The sequence below is a fragment of the Aquarana catesbeiana genome, linkage group LG06, assembly GCF_042186555.1.
Source record: "Aquarana catesbeiana isolate 2022-GZ linkage group LG06, ASM4218655v1, whole genome shotgun sequence".
Classification (NCBI taxonomy): domain Eukaryota; kingdom Metazoa; phylum Chordata; class Amphibia; order Anura; family Ranidae; genus Aquarana; species Aquarana catesbeiana.
Genome location: NC_133329.1, coordinates 393,130,338 through 393,151,519, shown reverse-complemented (window position 1 = coordinate 393,151,519; position 21,182 = coordinate 393,130,338). Strand labels below are relative to the sequence as shown.

The following is a 21,182-nucleotide window of genomic DNA, read 5'->3' as shown; positions in this document are numbered from 1 at the left end:
TGCCTACCGGTAAGCCTTGTTATAGGCTTACCGATAGGTAAAAGCGGTTTAACTAGGTTCACAACCACTTTAAGAATAGGTAAAAATCTTAATATCCATAATCTGGGCACAGATGCACTTTAAGCAGCCATATTGGCAGAAAGGGGGTCTTTAGGCATCTAAATTAGCAGAAAATGGGAATAGGACATCTGAATGGGGCTAACAGTGCCACCCATAATTATATAATATAAATGCCAACTTAAAAAAAAGGTGCAGACTTTTTTTTACATTTTAAATTTATTGGCAAAATACTGTATGTAACGCAGGCCATAGACTGAGTGAATTTCCTCTGTCAACACATATTTGCATGATTCCCTATCAATACAGACAGTGCTCATAGGGTACATTGTTTTCTCCCTGGGGGGGGGGGGTGGAGGATACTCACTGGGAGAAGAAAATGATTATTGCTAGTGGCTTTAGCAGCCACTAGTAATAATCGCTAGTAAATCCGGCAGGCTGGTTGTACTCAAGTTAATTGATCGATCAAATTGGTACATTCAGCCTGCCCAAACACACGGTTCGAATGTTGGCAGCCTGTATTACTTTGAACCTGCCCTTTACTGAGCGTGTATGAAGCATTCACTGTTTTTCTCGGAAAGCGAAACTGAAAGATTGCATTTAGCATTTAACTTTATTAAACAAACATTACTCATGATCAATATGATGGGAATTTCCAAGACAAGCTCTACAAGACATATGAATAAGCTGCACTGCAGACGGCAATGATATGAGCTGGAAGAAGATATCTCGGAACAATGATGAACAGGCTGTTGCATTTATTTGTCGTTCCACTGAGTGAAGATGAAATTAAAAAGGCCAATGAATGCAAACTGCAAACCCTGAATATATTCAATGACGCTCTAAAGAAGAAGGACGCACTCCTGTTGGATACTCCAGCTGAGTTCAGTGATCAGGAAAAGCTTGATGGCTTCCCTATAATCAGCACAGAGCTGGTGAAAGACCTGATCGGCCAACTCCAGAACGTTACATTTAGAAGAGGGAGATCCCAAAGGATGAATGCTTATGTGCGTCCAACTGATGGAGATGGAATTGTATATTTATGTCCGAAGTTTTGGCAACTGCCTGAGTTCCTACAACTCAACTCTCGTCCAGACAACCTCATCCATAGAACCTCACTGTTACTTGGGTATGGGGATACAATTGAGGAGAACACAGAAAAAGTTAAAAAGTCTCAACAACACAAGCTGTGCCCTATTTCAGCACTTCTCATTCAGATAGCATTTTCATTTTTCATGAATCATAGGGGGTCTTACATTTATGGCTTCTATTCCTGCTGTGGGGAGACAGCTAGGGATACAGTGTGTGAGAAATCCATAATGAGTTCTGTATTAAGGATTTTATACATCAGCAAAGCCTCTCTTTTAAGCAAAGATGAAGGTAAAATGGCTAATGAGGCTAAACAACGAGCCCTGAATATCCTCAATGACGCTCTGAAGAAGAAAGACAGCCTTCTGGTGGATGATCCAGAAGAGTTTGGTAAAGAAAAGAAATCGGGGTTGTTTCCATTAATCAGCACAGATCTGGTGAAAGATTTGATCGGTGAACTCCAAAAAGTAACATTTAAGAGGAATAAAGATCCAGAAAGTGAAACAAAAACAATTGCCTATGTGAATCCATTTGCTGGAGATAGAACTGTGTATCTGTCAATAAACTTTTTTGAGCAGCAAGAATTCTTACAGATGAATTCCCGACCAGAGACCCTCATCCATGAGGTCTCTCACTTTTTGGGTTACGGACACACCATTGGGGAAAATGAAGAAAAATTGAAAACATCTCGACAGTATAAACTATGCCCCGTTTCAGTTCACGGAATTGAAACAGCACTTTCAATTCTTATGAATCATAGGGGGACTTACACCGATGGCTCATATTCCTGCTGTGGGGAGACATCCCGGGACACTGTCTGTGAAAAATCAGTCATGACACAAGAATTAAGGTGTGTGTCTTTTAAGCTAATTAGTTTATTTATTTATTTCATCTTCTATGGTTGTATCTTCCTGTAATTTAACCAGCTCAGCTCTCACACCTCTACACCCCTTATGGACCAAACCCATTTTTACATTCCCACTATGGGCCTTTATATATATATTTATGGTCGGAGTCTTTCAACCGAGACAGATATGGAACCACATAAAGACACCACAAGACTCACAACATAACACAGACATGAGGTGTGCTCTGGTCAGCTGGTCGGTACGCCAAAAAAAGGGGGCATACCCAAGATAAGTAATGATTGTAAATGAGGAATGCGCCAAAAGGTGCCCTGAACAGGGGAATGGGTTGGAGGTTATTGCGCACTGGAACCGCACAAGGAATGCAGGTGAGTGAGCTGCTTACATACCCCCCCCGGACTCCTCCCATAAATTCAGGCCACCAAATTGGCCTACATATTTATGGTCGGAGTCCTTCAACCGAGACAGATATGGAACCAAATAAAGATGCCACAAGACTCACAACATAACACAGACCTGAGGTGTGTCCTGGCAAAAATACCAGGACAGGGAAGTAGTACTGTATTTTATTGATCTGTGACATTTACTGAGCAAGTTTGGTGAAGGCTTGCGACATTTCCACCTAAGGGTTCGGAATGTACTGGGCAAAGTAAGCAGATTTCCACCTGCCCAGTCTCCTGATGACATGGTCTGGCCCCCCATGCTGAGATGCAGCTTAAGCCACTCCGATCCGAAAGGAGTGCCCAGAAAACCGGCCGGGGTCGAGGCCTAGGTTAACCAGGAGGTTACGAACGTTTCTAGTGAACTGGCTGGCACTCAGGGGGCTAGCAGGAAAAGGCAATAATGGGCTGGAGCCAGACTCGCTAGGCAGGTGTGTCAACAACTGGTGGAGGACCGCTACTGTAATAGCTTGATGTTGACCCCAGGGCCGGACTGTTGGGTCTTGGACACTGCTAGGTATAGTACAAAGTGGTATGGGAGATGGCCCAGGTGGCACCTGCGCAGGACCTGGCAACCGGGGCCGCTGTAGGTAAACTCGTCTGGCCATAGGAAACCGTAGAAGGCTAAGTAGATAGCCGCTTGTGTGACCAGGCTGGGCAGCAACCCAAAAGGGGACCGTGACAGGATGGCCGACATGTCCCGTAACGTGGCACTTGAGATGGTTAAGGGATTGCTACCGGCTATTGGCTGATGCTTCTGGATGCCTCGTAGGATGGCTTTGACTGCGTGGGCCGCGAACAAGGAAGGCTTTCCGGGGTCCTGTAAGGACAGGAAATGTTGGATGCCAGCCAAGTACATCATGATGGTGTTATGAGACAATGCCAGCTGCATGTAACAAAAGTACATTAAGGCCAGGACGTGCTTGATGTTTCCCGTCCCCAACCCGGGGTACAAGGCTAGAAACCCGCAGTAGGTGTTCCAGGCCCAGGCGATGTGACAGGCCTTCAGTGTGTTGCGAGACAACGACTGGTTTATAAGATGTATTGCGTTGCTAAGGTGTTCCTTCAGCCCATCATCAGCTGCGACCAAGGTGGGACAGGAGAAGTGGTCGGGTCGGCTCTGGGTTTCTGCCAGGAAAAACAATGTGACGTTAAGGCGGGACAGCGCGTCCTCTGAGATATTGCATTTGCCAGGTATGTAGGTACAGTGCACATTGAATTTATGCTGAAGGGATATCTGCACCAGCCTGTCTAGGAAGAACATGATGGTTAAGGACTTGGGCCTGCCTTTGTTGACAATTTTGGCAGTGGCCAGGTTGTGTGTGGAGAAGTATTAAAGGAAATTCCAGGTTATTGTGTACTTACACAGGATGACACTGTGGATACACGGGTAGCAGTGTGCCAACGTCCCAATATTGGGCATAAGAAAACTAAAGACTAAAAGAGTGGACTTTAAAGGCACACAGGTAGACTGTCTAAAAAAAATAAGATTGGTTTATTTGATACAAAATTCATAAAGCGAGTCATTCGGCGCATGTGCGGTAGTCAGCGGTCGGACTGGCAGGCGCCATTTCCGGCCGGACTTGACGCACTTCCGGTGGGGATGTGTATATTACACTCAGTTTGCTTGATGCTGTCAGCAGATGCTGACCAGCTACCAAGAGACGTATTTTGCTTACACAGCCTGGCTCTACTATTTCTGAGGTAACTAATCAACCTTACCTTCCTATACACTGTGAGTTTTATGACCCCTTTGGTTGGAGTGGGTTACCTGTTTCTTACTAAATACAAAACTTCTCTGCTTGTATTATAGGTTCCTACCTCTCTGGTAGCCTGTTTTTTTCCTATAAATACCTAAACAGACTATACAACTATGTGAACACTGGGGTACACTACCAGTATCCATATTTCTCCAGCGTAGTGCTGGTATTTATTTGTCTCTTGATATATCTAGATAACTTTGCTTACCAGCAATCTATCATACCGCTTATTCCGCGTCTGAGGACTACATGGTAGGCTATGTGTTTTGTTCTACCTATTGCTGCTTTTTGGCATTTAGCATTATAATAGCCTTTCTAATGCAAGCCACCCTTGATTATTGCATAGCCCTGTTTAGCCTACATCTACACATATAACATTTTTGAGCACTCCCTTTGGGATTTATCGGTCCCTAATGTTCTTTATTATATTTAATACTACCTATCTCTGCATTTTTTGCAAACACTATTGACCCTTCCATCATGACCTAAACTAACTTCAGATTATAGTTTATCATGATTGCTCTATTTCTTATATATATCTTGGCGCTGCTGGCTAACTCTAGAATTAGGTTATACTAAAAAATAAATACTATATATCCTAATCATTTTACCATGCTATATTATGCATCCCAGCTGCCTGACTTTGCTTTCTGTCTCCGGGTGGCCAGTTCCTTTCTCGGGGGTTTGTCTGTAGCCAACTGGCCTGGTTAGAGCATTTTTTGTATCCTTTGTTAATCACATATTATAAAGGTTCTTCTTGTTCTTTTATCTGTTGATAAATTGCATATTTATTGTTGTCTTTTCATGTATATCCAATAGAACTTCTTCTATATTTATACCCGGATTCACATCCTGACCCACAAGCCTGCATATCTACACCCATAGCTAGAACATTATTACGGGAATTTCGATTTCCATAGTTTCCGATACACTACAATATCTATGTATCGTATGAAGTGGTGTCAAAGGTTATGTGTGGGGTATAAAACACCAATTTCATGAATTTTTTATATGTATTTATATGTATTATTTTCACTTTATGAATTTTGTATCCAATAAACCAATCTTATTATTTGTAGACAGTCTACCTGTGTGCCTTTAAAGTCCACTCTTTTAGTCTTTAGTTTTCTGTGTGTGGAGAAGACCACGGTTTGCCCTGTCCAGGTGTGACCCCAGACCTGAGCTGCTGCCACGATAGGGTAGAGTTCAAATAGGGAGGACGATTGGCTAAATCCAGGGATCAGGAGAATCTCTTGTGGCCATGGACCTGCAAACCAATGAGGGCCAAAAATTGCAGCGAAGCCTGTGTAGGCTGCAGCGTCTGTCACTACGTGAGGCGACAAAGCCGATGCTGCTGGAATGAACATAGATACGCCGTTCCAGTTTTTTGAGGAACTCGCCCCACATTGCCAGATCAGGGATTGCTGATTGCAGCCTAAAGACTTGATCGGGGTCCTGTGCCTGAGAGAGGAAGACCATGAGACGTGAAATGAAGGATCGCCCCTGAGGGACAATCCTCATGGCAAAATTCAGCATCCCTAACAGGGTTTGTAGCTGTCTCTTGGTACAACCTCATGAAAGGGTGAGGGCATGAATGACCGGCTGGCCTGCATGGAGCATGTGTCAAGAATGATGCCTAGAAAGGTGATGGACTGCGTTGGGCCTTCCACTTTATGCTCTGCTATGGACACGTTGAGATTGCCAAATACCACTTTTAACGTGTCCAAGTCTGAGGGGGGGCTCGCTGGGCCGATCGATCAGCAGGAAGTCATCACGGTAGGGGATGACTTTCTGGCATTGCGCTTGACTTGTGCCGCAAGCTTAACTAAGCTCAACAAATTCCAGCAGCAAGACAAGGAGCCCCATGGAGAAGATGGTGAACTGTCTTCCCCCTGATCTGGAGCAGCTGACTATTATTTAGGATTTACATATAAATGGCGCCAACAGTTTGCACATCGCTTTCCAATCTAAAGTGAGACAGTACAGTTGCAATACAATAAAACACAAGAGGGTTAACAGGGCCCCGCTTACAAGATCTTACAATCTAATAGGGTGGGGCAAGTGGTACAAAGGGTTATAACTGGGGGATAATCTAATGGAAGTGATAAAAGTTCAGTTAAGATGGCCATCGACGGTTCAAATCTCAGCCGGTTCAGGAGGGATTGGCCGAGGTTCAAATCACCCGTCTATTCAGCACTTGTAGTGAAGAACTAGAAGTTTTTTTTTTTTGAGCATCACATTTTGGTGTTGGGATTCATCACATTTCTAGCTTGCTATACTATGTATATTTATATTTGCAATAAATTTTATATGTTCTACTGAACATCACTAGCGCCTCAACCTTTAATATATTGTTTGTAAATTTTGGTGACTTGTTCACTCTTATGCCCCGTACACACGATCGGACATTGATCGGACATTCCGACAACAAAATCCATGGATTTTTTCCGACGGATGTTGGCTCAAACTTGTCTTGCATACACACGGCCGCACAAAATTGTCGGAAAATCCAATCGTTCTGAACGCGGTGATGTAAAACGCGTACGTCAGGACTATGAACGGGGCAGTAGCCAATAGCTTTTGTCTCTTAATTTATTCTGAGCATGCGTGGCACTTTGTGCGTCGGATTTGTCTACACACGATTGGAATTTCTGACAACGGATTTTGTTGTCGGAAAATTTTATAGCCTGCTCTCAAACTTTGTGTGTCGGAAATTCCTATGGAAAATGTGTGATGGAGCCCACACACGGTCGGAATTTCCGACAACAAGGTCCTATCACACATTTTCTGTCGGAAAATCCTATCGTGTGTACAGGGCATTAAAGGGGCAGCTTATACTATGTGTGTTCACTGATTCCACAGGGCGCCATTCATTGTTTTTCATTCTTTGAACGAGGTTCAAATCATGTATGGGCAGGCTGAATGTACCCAAGTTGTTCGCTCAATCAACTTGGGTACATCCAGCCTGTCGGATTTTACATGCGATTATTGTTAGCGGCAATAACGCTGTTTCTTTTTACAATGTTGGTGCGGGGCCGAAGGGCCTGGTATGGATTGGGGGGGAGGGACCCCACACTTTTTTTCCTAAATTTTCTATTGCAGGGATTATTTTGTTTGCATTTCGGCTCTCAGCGGGGAGGCTCACTGACAGCTGATGAATTATCGATTGTTAAGGATGGGGCAGCCGGCTTCCTGGCCCGTTCCTCAACAACCAGCTATTCTTCACACAGAATTCGAATCGATCGATAATTTTTCGACCGATCCTAATTCCAATCATTCCAAAAATTTGGAATTCGTTAGAAAAAGAATAAATGAAACAAATTTTAAAGAATTTCAACAAAATTCATTACTGTTTCATTTGGAGATTAGGATACATCTGATTCTCTGAATAACAAAAATTAATCTGAATTTACATTCGCACCAAAACGAATTGCACATGTCTAAGGAGGAGCATTACAGGTCAGACCCTCATCTTTACCTGATGGTGTCTGGGTATGGTTCCCCAAGGCTCAACTTCCCGGGACTCAGCCATTCCGGGAAGTTGCAAAAAGGGGGCTGCAAGCGGTAGCAGTTGGGAAACTTGCAAGAAGTTTTGTGAAAAGGAAATGGAAAAAAAAGTAGCCCTGCTTCTCTCAGAGTGTCGAGAGAAGATATTGATTATGTAAGGACCGTAGCAAAAAACTAAGGCTTGCTGGGAGTGGGAGGGGCTACATTAGGGCTGCCCTTTAGCCACTTTCTAATTCTCTGAAGGCAGCTGCATAACCCATGGTCTAAGACTCTGCTCCTGTGTCCTGTAATGTATGATTAGGAAAATAACGTTAATGAATTTCCCTCAAAATCCAGCATCAATCACAGGGTCAGGCAAGGTGATCCACGTCAATGAACCGTCACCCACAGACCTGTATGCTCTTGACTCCCATCACTAAATGACAATGACGTTACCTGAAATAAATGCACCAACCCTATTCAAGATGTTATGTATCTGTTTTTTTTTTAATCAGAACTGCCAGGAAGAAGAGAGATATATTGCACCATACTGGAGAGCCACTGGATCTTCCCGAAGTACCGCAGTGAGTTTATTTGTGAATGCAGAGATCTATAACAGGTTTTCTTTCATGAAAGTGAAGTGCAGATATTTTTATCTGTTTTGTTTTTTTCCATGAATTTCAACATTAAAGTGATTGTAAAGTTTCGTCTTTTTCTTTTTTTACTAAAATAAAAAACATGTTATACTCACCTGCTCTATGCAATAGTATTGCACAGAGTGGTCCCCTTTCTCCTCCTCTGAGGTCCCCCTCCGATTCTCTGCTATTCCTCCTAACTGAATGCCCCCATAGCAAGCTGCTTGCTTTGGGGGCACTTCTGCAGGCTGAATCCTGAGCTGGACTGTGTGCATCTATAGAAACACCCAGCACAGTTCAGACCCGCCCCCCCACTCCCTCATCCAAGGATTTGATTGACAGCAGCAGGAGCCAATAGCTCCTGCTGCTGCCTCTGAGTCCTGTGAGGAGAGAGCAGTGCTGGATTGAGATTGGGCTCAGGTAAGTGTTTAGGGGTAACTAGGAGGGGAGATGATAATTGAAGGTTTTTTTACCTTCTTGCAGAGAATGCATTAAAGTAAAAAATATAAACACAGAAAATATTAATTATTAAAGTAAAAAAAACTTATGCCTTTATAACCACTTTAAAGCTGAACTTCAGGTAATCAGCCAAACACATAGATGAAATACATATAAGGGTGATCAGTGGTGTTTGATTGCTCAGTTCTCACTGAAGAGGTGACGGGGGACAGAAGCAGCATTGGATCGATGCTGCACCTACGTAGGTTTGTTTTTTTAAAAATGCCATATTTCTCTAGGGATGGGCTGGATGTTCAAGTCGAAAGTAAGTTCGACTTGAACATCACCTGTTCGTTTGTTTATAGAACAAACGAACATATGGGGCGTTTGTGGCAAATTCGACCGCCCCATAATGCACTGTGAGATTGCAGTGCATTGATGGCTGATGATTGGCCAAAGCAAGCACCTGACCTGCATGCTTTGGCCAACCACAGCGCGATGTGCTGTGAGAGCTATGATTGGCCAAAGGTAGGGTGCCTTCAGCCAATCATGGCTCAGGGGCTAGTCGAACGTAAATGGCTCAGGGGCTAGACGTAAGTTCGACTTGAACATCACCTGTTCGTTTGTTCATAGAACAAACGAACATATGGGGAGTTTGCGGCAAATTTGACCTCTGTGGAGCGCCCCATAATGCACTGTGAGATTGCAGTGCATTGACGGCTGCTGATTGGCCAAAGCATGCACCTTACCTGCAGGCTTGGCCAACCACAGCGTCATATGCTGTGAGAGCTATGATTGGCCAAAGGTAGGATGCCTTTGGCCAATCATGGCTCAGGGGCTAAGTCCATGCCCCACACTATATAAGGCTGCTGCTTACATGGCGGCCATATATAGTGAATGAATGGAGATTAGGCAGGTAGTGTAGTGTGCAGTCAGTGTAGTATATATAATACAGTTCAGAGTATATAGTGCAGTCCATGTAGTATATATAATACAGTTCAGAGTATATAGTGCAGTCAGTGTAGTATATATAATACATTACAGAGTATATAGTGCAGTCCTTGTAGTGACTATAATACATTGAAGACTATATAGTGCAGTCCGTGTAGTATATATAATGCATTGCAGAGTATATAGTGCAGTCAGTGTAGTACAGTATATATAATACATTCCAGAGTATATAGTGTAGTTTATATAATACAGTTCAGAGTATATAGTGCAGTCCGTGTAGTATATATAATACTTTGCAGAGTATATAGTGCAATCTGTGTAGTATATATAATACAGTTCAGAGTATATAGTGCAGTCAGTGTAGTATATATAATACATTGCAGAGTATATAGTGCAGTCTGTGTAGTATATATAATACATTGCAGAGTATATAGTGTAGTCCGTGTAGTATATATAATACATTGCAGAGTATATAGTGCAGTCAGTGAAGTATATATAATACATTGCAGAGTCTATAGTGCAGTCCGTGTAGTATATATAATACATTGCAGAGTATATAGTGCAGTCAGTGCAGTATATATAATACAGTTCAGAGTAGATAGTGCAGTCCGTGTAGTATATGTAATTCAGTGGAGAATATATAGTGCAGTCAGTGTAGTTTATATAATACAGTGCAGGATATATATTGCAGAGTATATAATACAGTGTATCGAAGTGGTAAGGGGAACCCTATGACAGAATTAAGAAAAAAAACGACATGGGGTCCCGCCCAAAATCCAGGCCCTTTGGGTCTGGTATAGATTTTAAGGGGAACTCCACGCCAAAATTAAAAAAAAAAACAAAAAAAAAACAGTGTGCCCCCCCCAATCCATACTAGGCCCTGTGGGTCTGACATAGATTTTAAGGGGGGAAAAAAATCCTTACCAGACCCTTATCTGAGCGTGCAGCCTGGCAGGCAGGAAAGGGAGGGGACCAGCGAGCGCTTATCAGAATCTGGAAGCCCCCTCTAACAAGGGGGCCCCCCAGATCCCGCCCCCCCCTTATGTGAATGGGTAGTGGGTACATTGTACCCCTACCCATTCACCAAAAAAAGGGTCAAAAAGTAAAAACCACAACAGACAGTTTTTGACAATTCCTTTATTAAAAAAGAAAAAAAAAAAGTGTCCATCCATCTTCAATTACGCCGCCCGAACGTGTGCCGCTAAAGTGTTCGGGTGTGGTTTGAAGAAAAGGTGGCAACCCTACCGCTAGGTTGTGGCCTGCAATGGATTTCTCTAGGGTGACCCAGATCTTGTCTCTCGGGTTATAATGCCAATCCATTTAAGAATATAGACTAGCGCCATTGCCTTATAATACAAAGAAATATCAGGTAGACCTAGTCCCCCGTCCTCCTTACGTCTGCTAAGGCGCTTCTTCAAAATGGGATTGTGGACTTCAATGTGTAGCTGGCTGGTAGGAAGGTTTAACCCCTTGGCACTGGCCACATGCAAATATGCGGCCTTTAAGCGCCTGGGCCCCGAAAGGCCGCATATTTATGTGAAGTGAGGTCAATACAGCTGTGCCGAGAGTGTGTGCCCTGCATGCTCCCGGCACAGTTACCGGCGTCTACCCGAAAGCTCCAGATCGCTGCTTGCAATCAGGAGTTTTTGGATCACGTAACTGCCAATCACAATGGTCACGTGATCTTAAAACCCGCCCCACCTCCCGGCATCCCAAACCTTTTAAAGGGCCAGGAGGTGCATAAGGAGGTTAAAGAGGCGGCCCAGTCTCCCCACGAAAAATTAAAAGTCAGCAGCTACAAATACTGCAGCTGCTGACTTTTATAATATATGCACACTTACCTGTCCAGGGAGCCTGTCATGTCGGCACCCCAGCCGATCTTTGGATTGGCTGTCGGGTGCTGCCGCCACCATTCCTGTTAAAGGAAGCTGGGAGTGAAGCCTTTCAGCTTCACAGCTGGTTCCCGAAGCGCGCTGTGCTTTCTAATTGGTCCGGCGGCGGAAGAGGAGGGAGCCGAACTTCTGAGAGACGGCGCTGCGGCCCTAACTCCCGGAAATGGGGAACGTTTACTTGTCAAAAACAGGTACCTGTTCCCCCCTCCCCCCTGAAAGGTGCCAAATGTGGCACTGGAGGGGGGGGAGGAGACGGATAAGCAGAAGTTCTACTTTTGAGTGGAACTCCGCTTTAACATCCTGTGCTGCTATACTCATATGGGACACTTACGTTTCAACCTGTCAAACAGAAGAGGCTGTCCAAAAGTCAACAATGGAGGCTGCCACATTGCATGTTTTTGTGGACATCATGGTGTGTTTTATTTATGATATTTTCTCTTTCAGAAACCTAAATGAAATGAGTGACTTCAACAGACTGAGTTGCTTAGGGATGATGTTCTTGCTTGAAGAGATAAGGTGAGTCCATATGTAGATGGTCATTTTTGTATGTTATTCTAAGTTAGGCTGGCCATAGATCATCAGATCTCTCGCTGAAAATGAAGAGTGCTTAGAGTTTCTTTGTAAATAAAATACTTGTTTTCACCTTCTTTTCAACCTTTGCAGCCACTTCCTGCCTACATGTGCTCCAGCGATGGCTGCATGGCATTTCTCAGGGCTTGTTACCTGATGGTGACAACAGTAAAACACATAGCTCCCAACTGTCCCCGATTTGGAGCAATGTCCCTCTGTCCCTCATTCCACCTCATTTGTCCCTCATTTTGGTCTGATCTATATAGTTTACATACCAAATATTAAGTTGTGCTATAAATTAATTTGAAATCCTCTACCAAAACTTTTGCAAGTTATGTGGATATACAGTTGTGCATATATATAATATCACATAGACATTCACTAACACCAGTGATGAGTGCCCAAAAACAAACAGTGAAAAATATATACCAAAAATGAAAAGAAAAAAGTTTATATAAATGAAATGAAAATTATTGTAAATGGTAAAGTCCACTCAAATAGACAAAATGAAAAGTCCACTATTATAGATAATCTTCCGGGGGGGGGGGGGGACTTAATGTTCTTCTATGATCGGTGACATGCAATTCCAACACTGGAGGTGATAAGTGTAGGGGTGCAGTATAAAAAGTGCCTCCACCACGAGAAATGCTGCCGCTTACCAGCTCCTTAGATCTCTTTTTACGGAGATCTAACGTGCCTTAGGCTTCTAACCCAGCCTCGGGTATTGTGGTGGCTGTCAGCGCTAAGAGGATTCCCCACAGTCTCAGGATGAGATGTCATCTCGTGTGGCAAACAATCGTTCATATGCCGTAAAAAGATATAAAGCTTCCATAGTGTATTACGTTTTAAAAAGTTATTAGATTAAAAAATATTGTACTTACAGTTATGCAGATGGTTTTCAGCGATAGATAAATAGAATCAAAAACATGAGCCGGCCGGCTCTCGTAAGCTGCCCGTAACTTCCGGGTCCAGCGCAGTATGTGATGACGTCAGCACGCCGCTCCTCCCTATGCCGTTTCGTCACAGATGACGTCTTCCAGGGATAGTTGTAAATAAAATGCACTTTTTATCTTTCAAAAAGTGTTTCCCAGAGCTAAACCTTTCATCCAATTTCTAAATTGCTGCATTTGTACATTTTAAAAGCCAATATAAAGGAATAGTAGTGGTAAAAAAAAGCACTTGTGGATTTAATTAACCTTTTTTTGGGTTAATTTTCCTTTAAGGGGGTGTGGCAGGGGGTGTGTCCTATGCCTACATACATTTGTTAGTAGGTGTCCCTCATTCCCATCTCAAAATGTTGGGAGATATGGTAAAACATGCCTTGCAATGTGTGTCGGCATGGCTGCTTGTACTCTGTATTTGTGTTTTTTTTTAATTTCTGCCCATGCAGTCCTAATATTTACACTCTGTCATACAGCACAACCCTGTCTGCCAGGGTAAGACCTGATCTTCCTCTGCTGCAATTGGGAAATACCGTATTTATTGGCGTATAACACGCACCCCAAGTTTAGGAGGGAAGTTTAAGGAAAAAAACTTTTAGGAGGGAAGTTTCAGGAAAAAAACATTTTAAATGCCCATCAATGCAGCCTTCCCCAGTGTCCATCTGCAGCATGTTTTGGTTTTAAATTTAGCGCCGCCGAGATCTTCGGCTCCTCTCGCCGCCGACATAGACCGAGCCAAGTGTACTCGTGTACTCGGCTCCGCTCGCAGTAACGCCCTCGTCCCGCCCCTTGGCCCGGCTCCTATGATGGACACAACACCGGTCCAATGGCGGGACGTAAAGGCTAGGAGGCGGGACTGGGCGTGACTGCGAGCGGAGCCGAGTACACAGTACACTCGGCTCGGCTCAGTCAATGTCGGCGGCGCTCCACAGACAGCGGAGATCGGCGGAGATCGGCGTATAACACGCACCCACGATTTTCCCCTGCTTTTAAGGGGAAAAAAGTGCGTGTTATATGCCGATAAATACAGTACTTAAAGAGCTTAAGTCGTTTTTTGTGTTTATTAACCACTTGCCTACTGGCCATTTTTCCCCTTTCCTGCCTAACATTCAATGCTGTCACACTTTGAATGACAATTGCGCAGTCATGCTACACTGTACTCATATGAAATGTTTATCATTTTTTTCACACAAATAGAGCTTTCTTTTGGTGGTATTTAATCACCTACTGTTTTTTTTTTTTTTTTTTGCTAAATAAGCGAAAAAAGACTAAACATTTAGAAAAAACAAACAACACGTTTTTCATAGTTTGTTATAAAATTTTGCAAACAGGTAATTTTTCTCCTTCACTAATGTGCGCTGATAAGGTGGCACTGATGAGGCGGCACTAATAGGCGGCACTAATGGAGACTGATGGACACTGATAGGTAGCACTGATGAGGAGGCACTGGTTGGCATCACTGATGGGCACTGATTAGCAGCACTGTTGGGGCTGCACTGATAATCAGGGCCGATTATCAGTATAGATGTCCCCCTCACACAAGCTGGTTACCGGTTCTCCTCTCACTGTCAGTGTGAGGAAAGAAATGCATATAAACGGCTTGTGTTTACATCGTGATCAGCTGTGATTGACCCTTTACCAGGGGCGGACTGACCATTGAGCCACTCGGGCACTGTCCGAGGGCCCTGGGCCACTAGGGGGCCCCATCAGTGTTGTCAGCCTCAGTAAAACCAGGGACAGTATGTATAAATCTGTGTTTTTTTTACATCTGTCTGTGTATACTGTGTGTACATGTATGTGTATACTGTGTGATTGTATACTGTGTGATTGTATACTGTGTGGCCCCATAATCTCTGATTGCCTGGGGGCCCCATAATCTCCTATTGCCCGGGGGCCCCATGAGTTATCAGTCCGCCCCTGCCCTTTACCCCGATCTGTGATCAGCTGTGCCTGAAGGACATGGCGATCACAGAGCTCGCCGCCTGCGATCACAGGAGGACGTCATATGGGGCCCTCCCAGAACTAGCCGACCACACTGTAGCTGTCATTCGGCCATAGCACGGTTGGAAAGTGGTTAAAAAGTCAGCAGCTACAAAAACTGTAGCCGTTTCTGACTTTTGATAAACACACACCCACCTGTCGCAGGATCCAGCCAAGTACTCACCCGAGCCAAGCAGCTTGCTATGGGGGGCACCCGAGCCAAGCCACAGCTCCCTGTGTCCATTCAGACACAGAGCCACGGCACAGCCCCGCCTCTTTCTCTCCTCATTGGCTAACTGCCTTTGATTAACAGCAGCGGGAGCCAATGGTGCCATGCTGCTGTCTCAGCCAATGAGGAGGGAGAGTCCCGGGCAGCCGAGTCTCTTGTGCAACATCGCTGGATCTAGATGGGGCTCAGCTAAGTATTAGGGGGTGCTGAGGGGGGCTTCTGCACACAGAAGGCTTTTTTATCTTCGTTGGATGATACTTTTATGTTTGTTGGATGATACCTAATTTTGGTTCATTTTGGTACATTGATAACACTGTTAAATGCCTTTGTTCAGGTTAACCACTTCCGGACCGCCACACGCTGATATACGTCCTAACTTTGAAGAGGAATATCGTTGTTATGGTAGCAGCTAGCTGCCATAACCCTGGTATCCTCTTTTTCAGCCAGCAGTCTGGTTTCCGATAATAGTGGTCTCTGCGGCGGATTCGCTGCGAGACCACTTTTATCGGCGGCGGGAGATGGCCCTTTTATCGCCGCGCTCCGGTGCCCTCTGCTGCTTACCGGAGCCGCCGGCAGTGGCGGAGGCGATCGGATCCTCTCACGTCAGTGGCATGGGGTCGAGTGAAAGGAAGATGGCCCCCACCAATCTCCATACCATTGCAGGGCCCTTAGCTGTTAAAGGGCCATTTATTTATTTATTTATTTAAATGACAATTTTTTTTTTATTGCATTTTAGTGTAAATATGAGATCTGAAGTCTTTTTGACTCCAGATCTCATATTTAAAGGGGTTGTAAAGGTAAAAGTTTTTTCACCTTAATGCATTCTATGCATTAAGGTGAAAAAACTTCTGACAGAACCGCCGCCCCCAGCCCCCCCGTTTTACTTACCTGACGCCTCGAAAGTCAGCTTCGCGTTCCCGACATCTGTTCCTCCGCTCACCCTGGCCGCTGATTGGCTGCAGTGGATGGATTGAAAGCAGCGCAGCCATTGGCTCGCGCTGCTGTCAATCACATCCGATGACGCGGCGCGCCGGGGGGCGGGGCCGAGTGATACAGCGAGCGGCTATAGCCGCCGGCTGTATCACGGGAGCGCGCCCGCAAGCACTCACCACCGTGCGAGAGAGCTCGCATGAAGGTGGTAAATGCTTGCGGGGAGGAGCTGAGACAGCCGCCGAGGGACCCCAGAAGACCAGGTTCGGGGCCACTCTGTGCAGAACGAGCTGCACAGTGAAGGTAAGTATGACATGTTTGTTATTTTTAAAAAAAAAAAAAAACACCTTTACAACCCCTTTAAGAGGTCCTGTCTTTTTTTCTATTACAAGGGATGTTTACATTCCTTGTAATAGGAATAAAAGTGACGCAATTATTTTTTTAAAAGAACAGTGTAAAAAAAAAAAAAAAAAAAGGTAAAATAAATAAGAAAGAAAATTTTTTTTTTTAAACGCGCCTGTCGCGCCGAGCTCGCGTGCAGAACGAACGCATATGTGAGTAGCGCCCGCATATGAAAACGGTGTTCAAACCACACATGTGAAGTATCGCCGCGATCGTTAGAGCGAGAGCAAAAATTCTAGCCCTTGACCTCCTCTGTAGCTCAAAACATGTAACCTGTAGAATTTTTTAAATGTCATCTATGGAGATTTTTAAGGGTAAAAGTTTGTCGCCATTCCACGAGCGGGCGCAATTTTGAAGCGTGACATGTTGGGTATCAGTTTACTCGGCGTAACATTATCTTTCACAATATAAAAAAAAAAATTGGGCTAACTTTACTGTTGTCTTATTTTTTAGATCAAAAAAGTGTATTTTTTCCAAAAAAAGTGAGCCTGTAAGACCGCTGCGCAAATACGGTGCGACAGAAAGTTTTGGAACGACCGCCATTTTATTCTCTAGGGTGTTAGAAAAAAATTTATAATGTTTGGGGGTTCTAAGTAATTTTCTAGCACAAAAACTTTTAACTGGTAAACAACAAATCTCAAAAAGAGGCTCGGTCCTTAAGCGGTTAAACTTTGAACGTATCAGCTATGGTTTTGCTGGCATTTGTTCAGTGGTACATGATTGTACTGGCTTTTGACAGATTTTGTACAATAATTGAAGTGCACTGCTTGGCTATGCTGTACTGGACTGTCTTTAATAAAGTTTTCTTTGGATAAAAAAAAAAAAAATAAAGTAATCTTGCAGGGGTAAATGTGAATTAACAACATTTTTCTATACAAGTATTTATATTTATTATATATATATTATTTATATATATATTTGCTGTACAAGTAAAAACGACATTGTTTCCTCGCACAAACAATAGCAGAGCCTCCGGATTGTGGTATTGGTTTTAAAGAGGGAAACCCTGCGCATAAAAATAAAAATAAATAAACATGAGGTCCCCCCTAAAATTATTACCAGATCCATGGAATCTGCTACCGATTTTAAGGGGGTTCCCCTCAAATCCATACCAGACCCTCAATCTGAGCGCACAGCCTTGCAGGCCACATGCATAGCTCCCAACTGTCCCTGATTTCGAGGGACTGTCCCTGATTTGGAGCAATGTCCCTCTGTCCCTCTTTCCTCCTCATTTGTCCCTCATATTTTAGTCTGATCTATATAGTTGTATATAAAATGCACTTTTTATCTTTCAAAAAGTGTTTCCCAGTGCTAAACCTTTCATCCAAATTCTAAATTGCCAATATAAAGGAATAGTAGTGGTAAAAAAAAAGTCCTTATGTATTTAAATAACCTTTTTTTTTGTTAATTCTCCTTTAAGGGGGTGTGGCAGGGGGCGTGTCCTATGCCTACATACGTTTGCAAGTAGGTGTCCCTCATTCCCATCTCAAAATATTGGGAGGTATGCACATGCTCTCAACATGGTGGGGGGGGGGGGGATTCCCTTTCATGTAAGGCCGGCCATAGACGGTTCGAATCTCGGCTGGTTCAGCAGGAATCGGCTAAGATTCGAACCATTAACAGGCAGGCTGAATGTACCAAGTTGATCGATCAGTTTGGGTGCAACCAGCCTGCTGGATTCGCTTGCAATTATGACAAGCGGCTGCTATAGCCGCTAGCAATAATCACTGTCTTCTCCCGGTGGGGACGGCTTCCCCCCGCCAGGAGAAAACAATTGCGCGGGATTGCGAGGGATTCCCGCCAACACTGTGTTGGTGCGGAAACCGTGCAAATTTCTTTCCTGCATCCCGTGGTTACAGGAAAGAAATTTGCACGGTCTATGGCCTGCCTAAGTGCCACGGGCTGGTGACATCACTTTGCTAACAAACATCGACAGTAGGAAGCGGTGATGCATAATAGCGGTAGTAATGTCACTATTATACATGACGATCGGCTCCCTCCAAGCAAGTAAATGTTTCTCACCACATTATGTAAAAGTATGCTTTAAATCTCATATTTTAACTCTCGTTTCCCTACATGAATGTCTTTTCACAGCCTGTTCTCTATTATGGAAGATTTCTTGGTTAAAATCAACAGCATCACAACCCAGCCCCAGGTGGGCGCTTTTCTGGAAGCTTCATCGATCGCACTTCCAAGTGGAAAGTGAACATGTCAAGGACTGGGCAAAATAGGACGCGGACGCCTGAAACTCATAAACACCTACAAGAAAGAACGGTTTTGTCTGTGAACCTCGGCTGAAAGAGCAACTAAAGGAACTCTCTGAGCTCCTTATGCAGCTGAGAACAGAGGGAATGTGATCACTTATAAAAAAATATTATAGATACTTTATTTTCCCTTTTGTGTATAGATAAAAAAAATGTTTTGCCTTTCATTTCTATTTTAAACTGAATGGGTTGTTTTACAAGGTGAGGGTTCACATATACAGTGGAACCTTGGTTTACGAGTGATGCGGTTAACGAGCGTTTTGAAAGACAAGCTTTTTTTAACCCTTTCATGACTAAGCCTATTTTTGAAATTTGGTGTTTACAAGTTAAAATCCGTATTTTTTGCTAGAAAATTACTTAGAACCCCCAAACATTATATATATTTTTTTAGCAGAGAATCTAGAGAATAAAATGACGATTGTTGCAATATTTTTTATCACACGGTATTTGTGCAGCGGTGTTTTAAACGCAAATTTTTGGAAAAGTGACACTTTCATGAATTTTAAAAAATCCAAACAGTAAAGTTACCCCAATTTTTTTGTATAATGTGAAAGATGATGTTACGCCAAGTAAACAGATACCAAACATGTCACCCTTTATAATTGCACGCACTCGTGGAATGGCGACGAACTACGGTACCTTTGAATTTCCATAGGCGACGCTTTAAAAAATTTTTACGGTTACCAGGTTTGAGCTACAGAGGAGGTCTAGGGCTAGAATTATTGCTCTCGCTCTGACGATCGCGGCGATACCTCACATGTGTGATTTGAACACCGTTTACATATGCGGGCGCGACTTCCGTATGCGTTTTCTTCGCTGCGCGAGCTCGCGGGGACAGGGGCACTTTAAAAAAAAATTTTTTTTTTTTATTTATTTTATTTATTTTTGTACTTTAAAAAATGTGTTTAAATTTTTTTTTTTTTTACTTTTATTGCTGTCACAAGCAATGTAAACATCCCTTGTGACAGTAATATGTGGTGACAGGTACTCTTTATGGAGGGATGGGGGGTCTAAAAGACCCCCCATCCCTCCTTTACACTTCAAAGTATTCAGATCGCCGAAAACGGCGATTCTGAATACTGTGTACTTTTTTAAATTCGGCGCCATTGGCAGCCGAGTAAACGGGAAGTGACGTCATGACGTCGCTTCCGCATTTACAAGAAGAAGGCTGGAACGAAGCCGCTCGCAGCTTCGTTCCAGTCCGCCCCCAGCCGCCGAAGGCAGCGGAACGGACACCGGGCCTCCCGATCGCACGGGAGGCCCGGTAACAGCGGCGGGAGGCGGCGGGAGGGGGGGGATGTCCCCTCCCGCTCCTCCGGTATAACAACCGAGCGGCTTTTAGCCGCATCGGTTGTTATACTCGGGTAGCCGATCGCCCGCTGAAAACAACGGTACCGGGATGTTGCCTGCAGCTGCGGGCATCATCCCGGTATAACCCCGGAAAGCCGAGTACGCATATATGCGTTCGGTCGGCGGGAAGGGGTTAAAATCTGACTCGGTTTGCGAGTGTTGTCAAGCAAAACGAGCAGAATTCAAGCTAATGGGCGGTGCAGTAATGCATTCGGCCGGAGGTGCGGGGGGCGCCGGTGACACTCGGAACGGTTCGGAACTGTTTGGAAATACTCGGAATCACTCGAAAATACTCGGAAACACTCGGTTCCCGAGTGTTTCCGAGCCTTTCCGAGGCTTTCCGAATTCAGCTGAGCTATCCCTGAGTATTTCCGCGGCTCTCTGGCGCCCCCTCCACCTTTGGCCATATGCGGTATTGCATGCAATAGAAGTCAATGCGGAACGAATTATCTTCGTTTCCATTGACTTCTATGGGGAAACTCGCTTTGATATGTGAGTGCTTTGGATTACAAGCATTCTCCTGGAATGGATTATGCTCGTAATCCAAGGTTCCACTGTACTGTAAAGTTTCAACACACTGCCTGGCGGAAAACTGATTGTTCCTTTTGTTCTTGTGCAGGTACTTTTAGTTTTATTTAGTTGATACAGCATCATGATTATTTTAAATAGTGGATTAAAACCAGTGACAGCTGTTTTTTTTGGTTTTTAGGGGGGGCAAACAACCACTCCTCCCCACTGCTGTTTGCCAGTGAGTCCGGCACTTAACCCATCTAGGTGGGTGGCGGGCAGCGTGCAGCGGCCCCGTGTCCTCTTCTCCATCAGCGGCTTCCAGCGTGCAGCTCCTCCCCTCCTCCTAGGCGTTCCAATAGGATTGCCTGTCCTTTCAGACAATCGGGTGACGG

At 44.2% G+C, this 21,182-nt stretch overlaps 1 protein-coding gene across 2 annotated transcripts; it reads left to right on the top strand.

The window, feature by feature from the left end:
• Nucleotides 1-734: 734 nt before the first annotated feature.
• Nucleotides 735-19,228, top strand: LOC141147200 (uncharacterized). 2 transcript variants are annotated; one of them, XM_073634356.1, is made up of 4 exons: nt 735-1,996; nt 8,223-8,282; nt 12,059-12,130; nt 18,761-19,228. In XM_073634356.1, the coding sequence occupies exons 1-4, from the start codon at nt 795-797 to the stop codon at nt 18,870-18,872; spliced, it is 1,446 nt and encodes a 481-aa protein (XP_073490457.1). In that variant the 5' UTR covers nt 735-794; the 3' UTR covers nt 18,873-19,228. The 2 variants fall into 2 exon arrangements, with proteins under 2 accessions (XP_073490457.1, XP_073490456.1); XM_073634355.1 differs by having other exon boundaries at nt 736-1,996; nt 8,214-8,282.
• Nucleotides 19,229-21,182: the final 1,954 nt, after the last annotated feature.

Bases quoted from the DNA above. Each gene is read 5' to 3' on its own strand.
- LOC141147200 (XM_073634355.1), top strand. From the start codon at position 795: ATGATGAACAGGCTGTTGCATTTATTTGTCGTTCCACTGAGTGAAGAT. The intron at 8,283-12,058 runs GTGAGTTTATTT...TTTCTCTTTCAG, and splicing joins GATCTTCCCGAAGTACCGCA to AAACCTAAATGAAATGAGTG. The intron at 12,131-18,760 runs GTGAGTCCATAT...GTCTTTTCACAG, and splicing joins TTCTTGCTTGAAGAGATAAG to CCTGTTCTCTATTATGGAAG.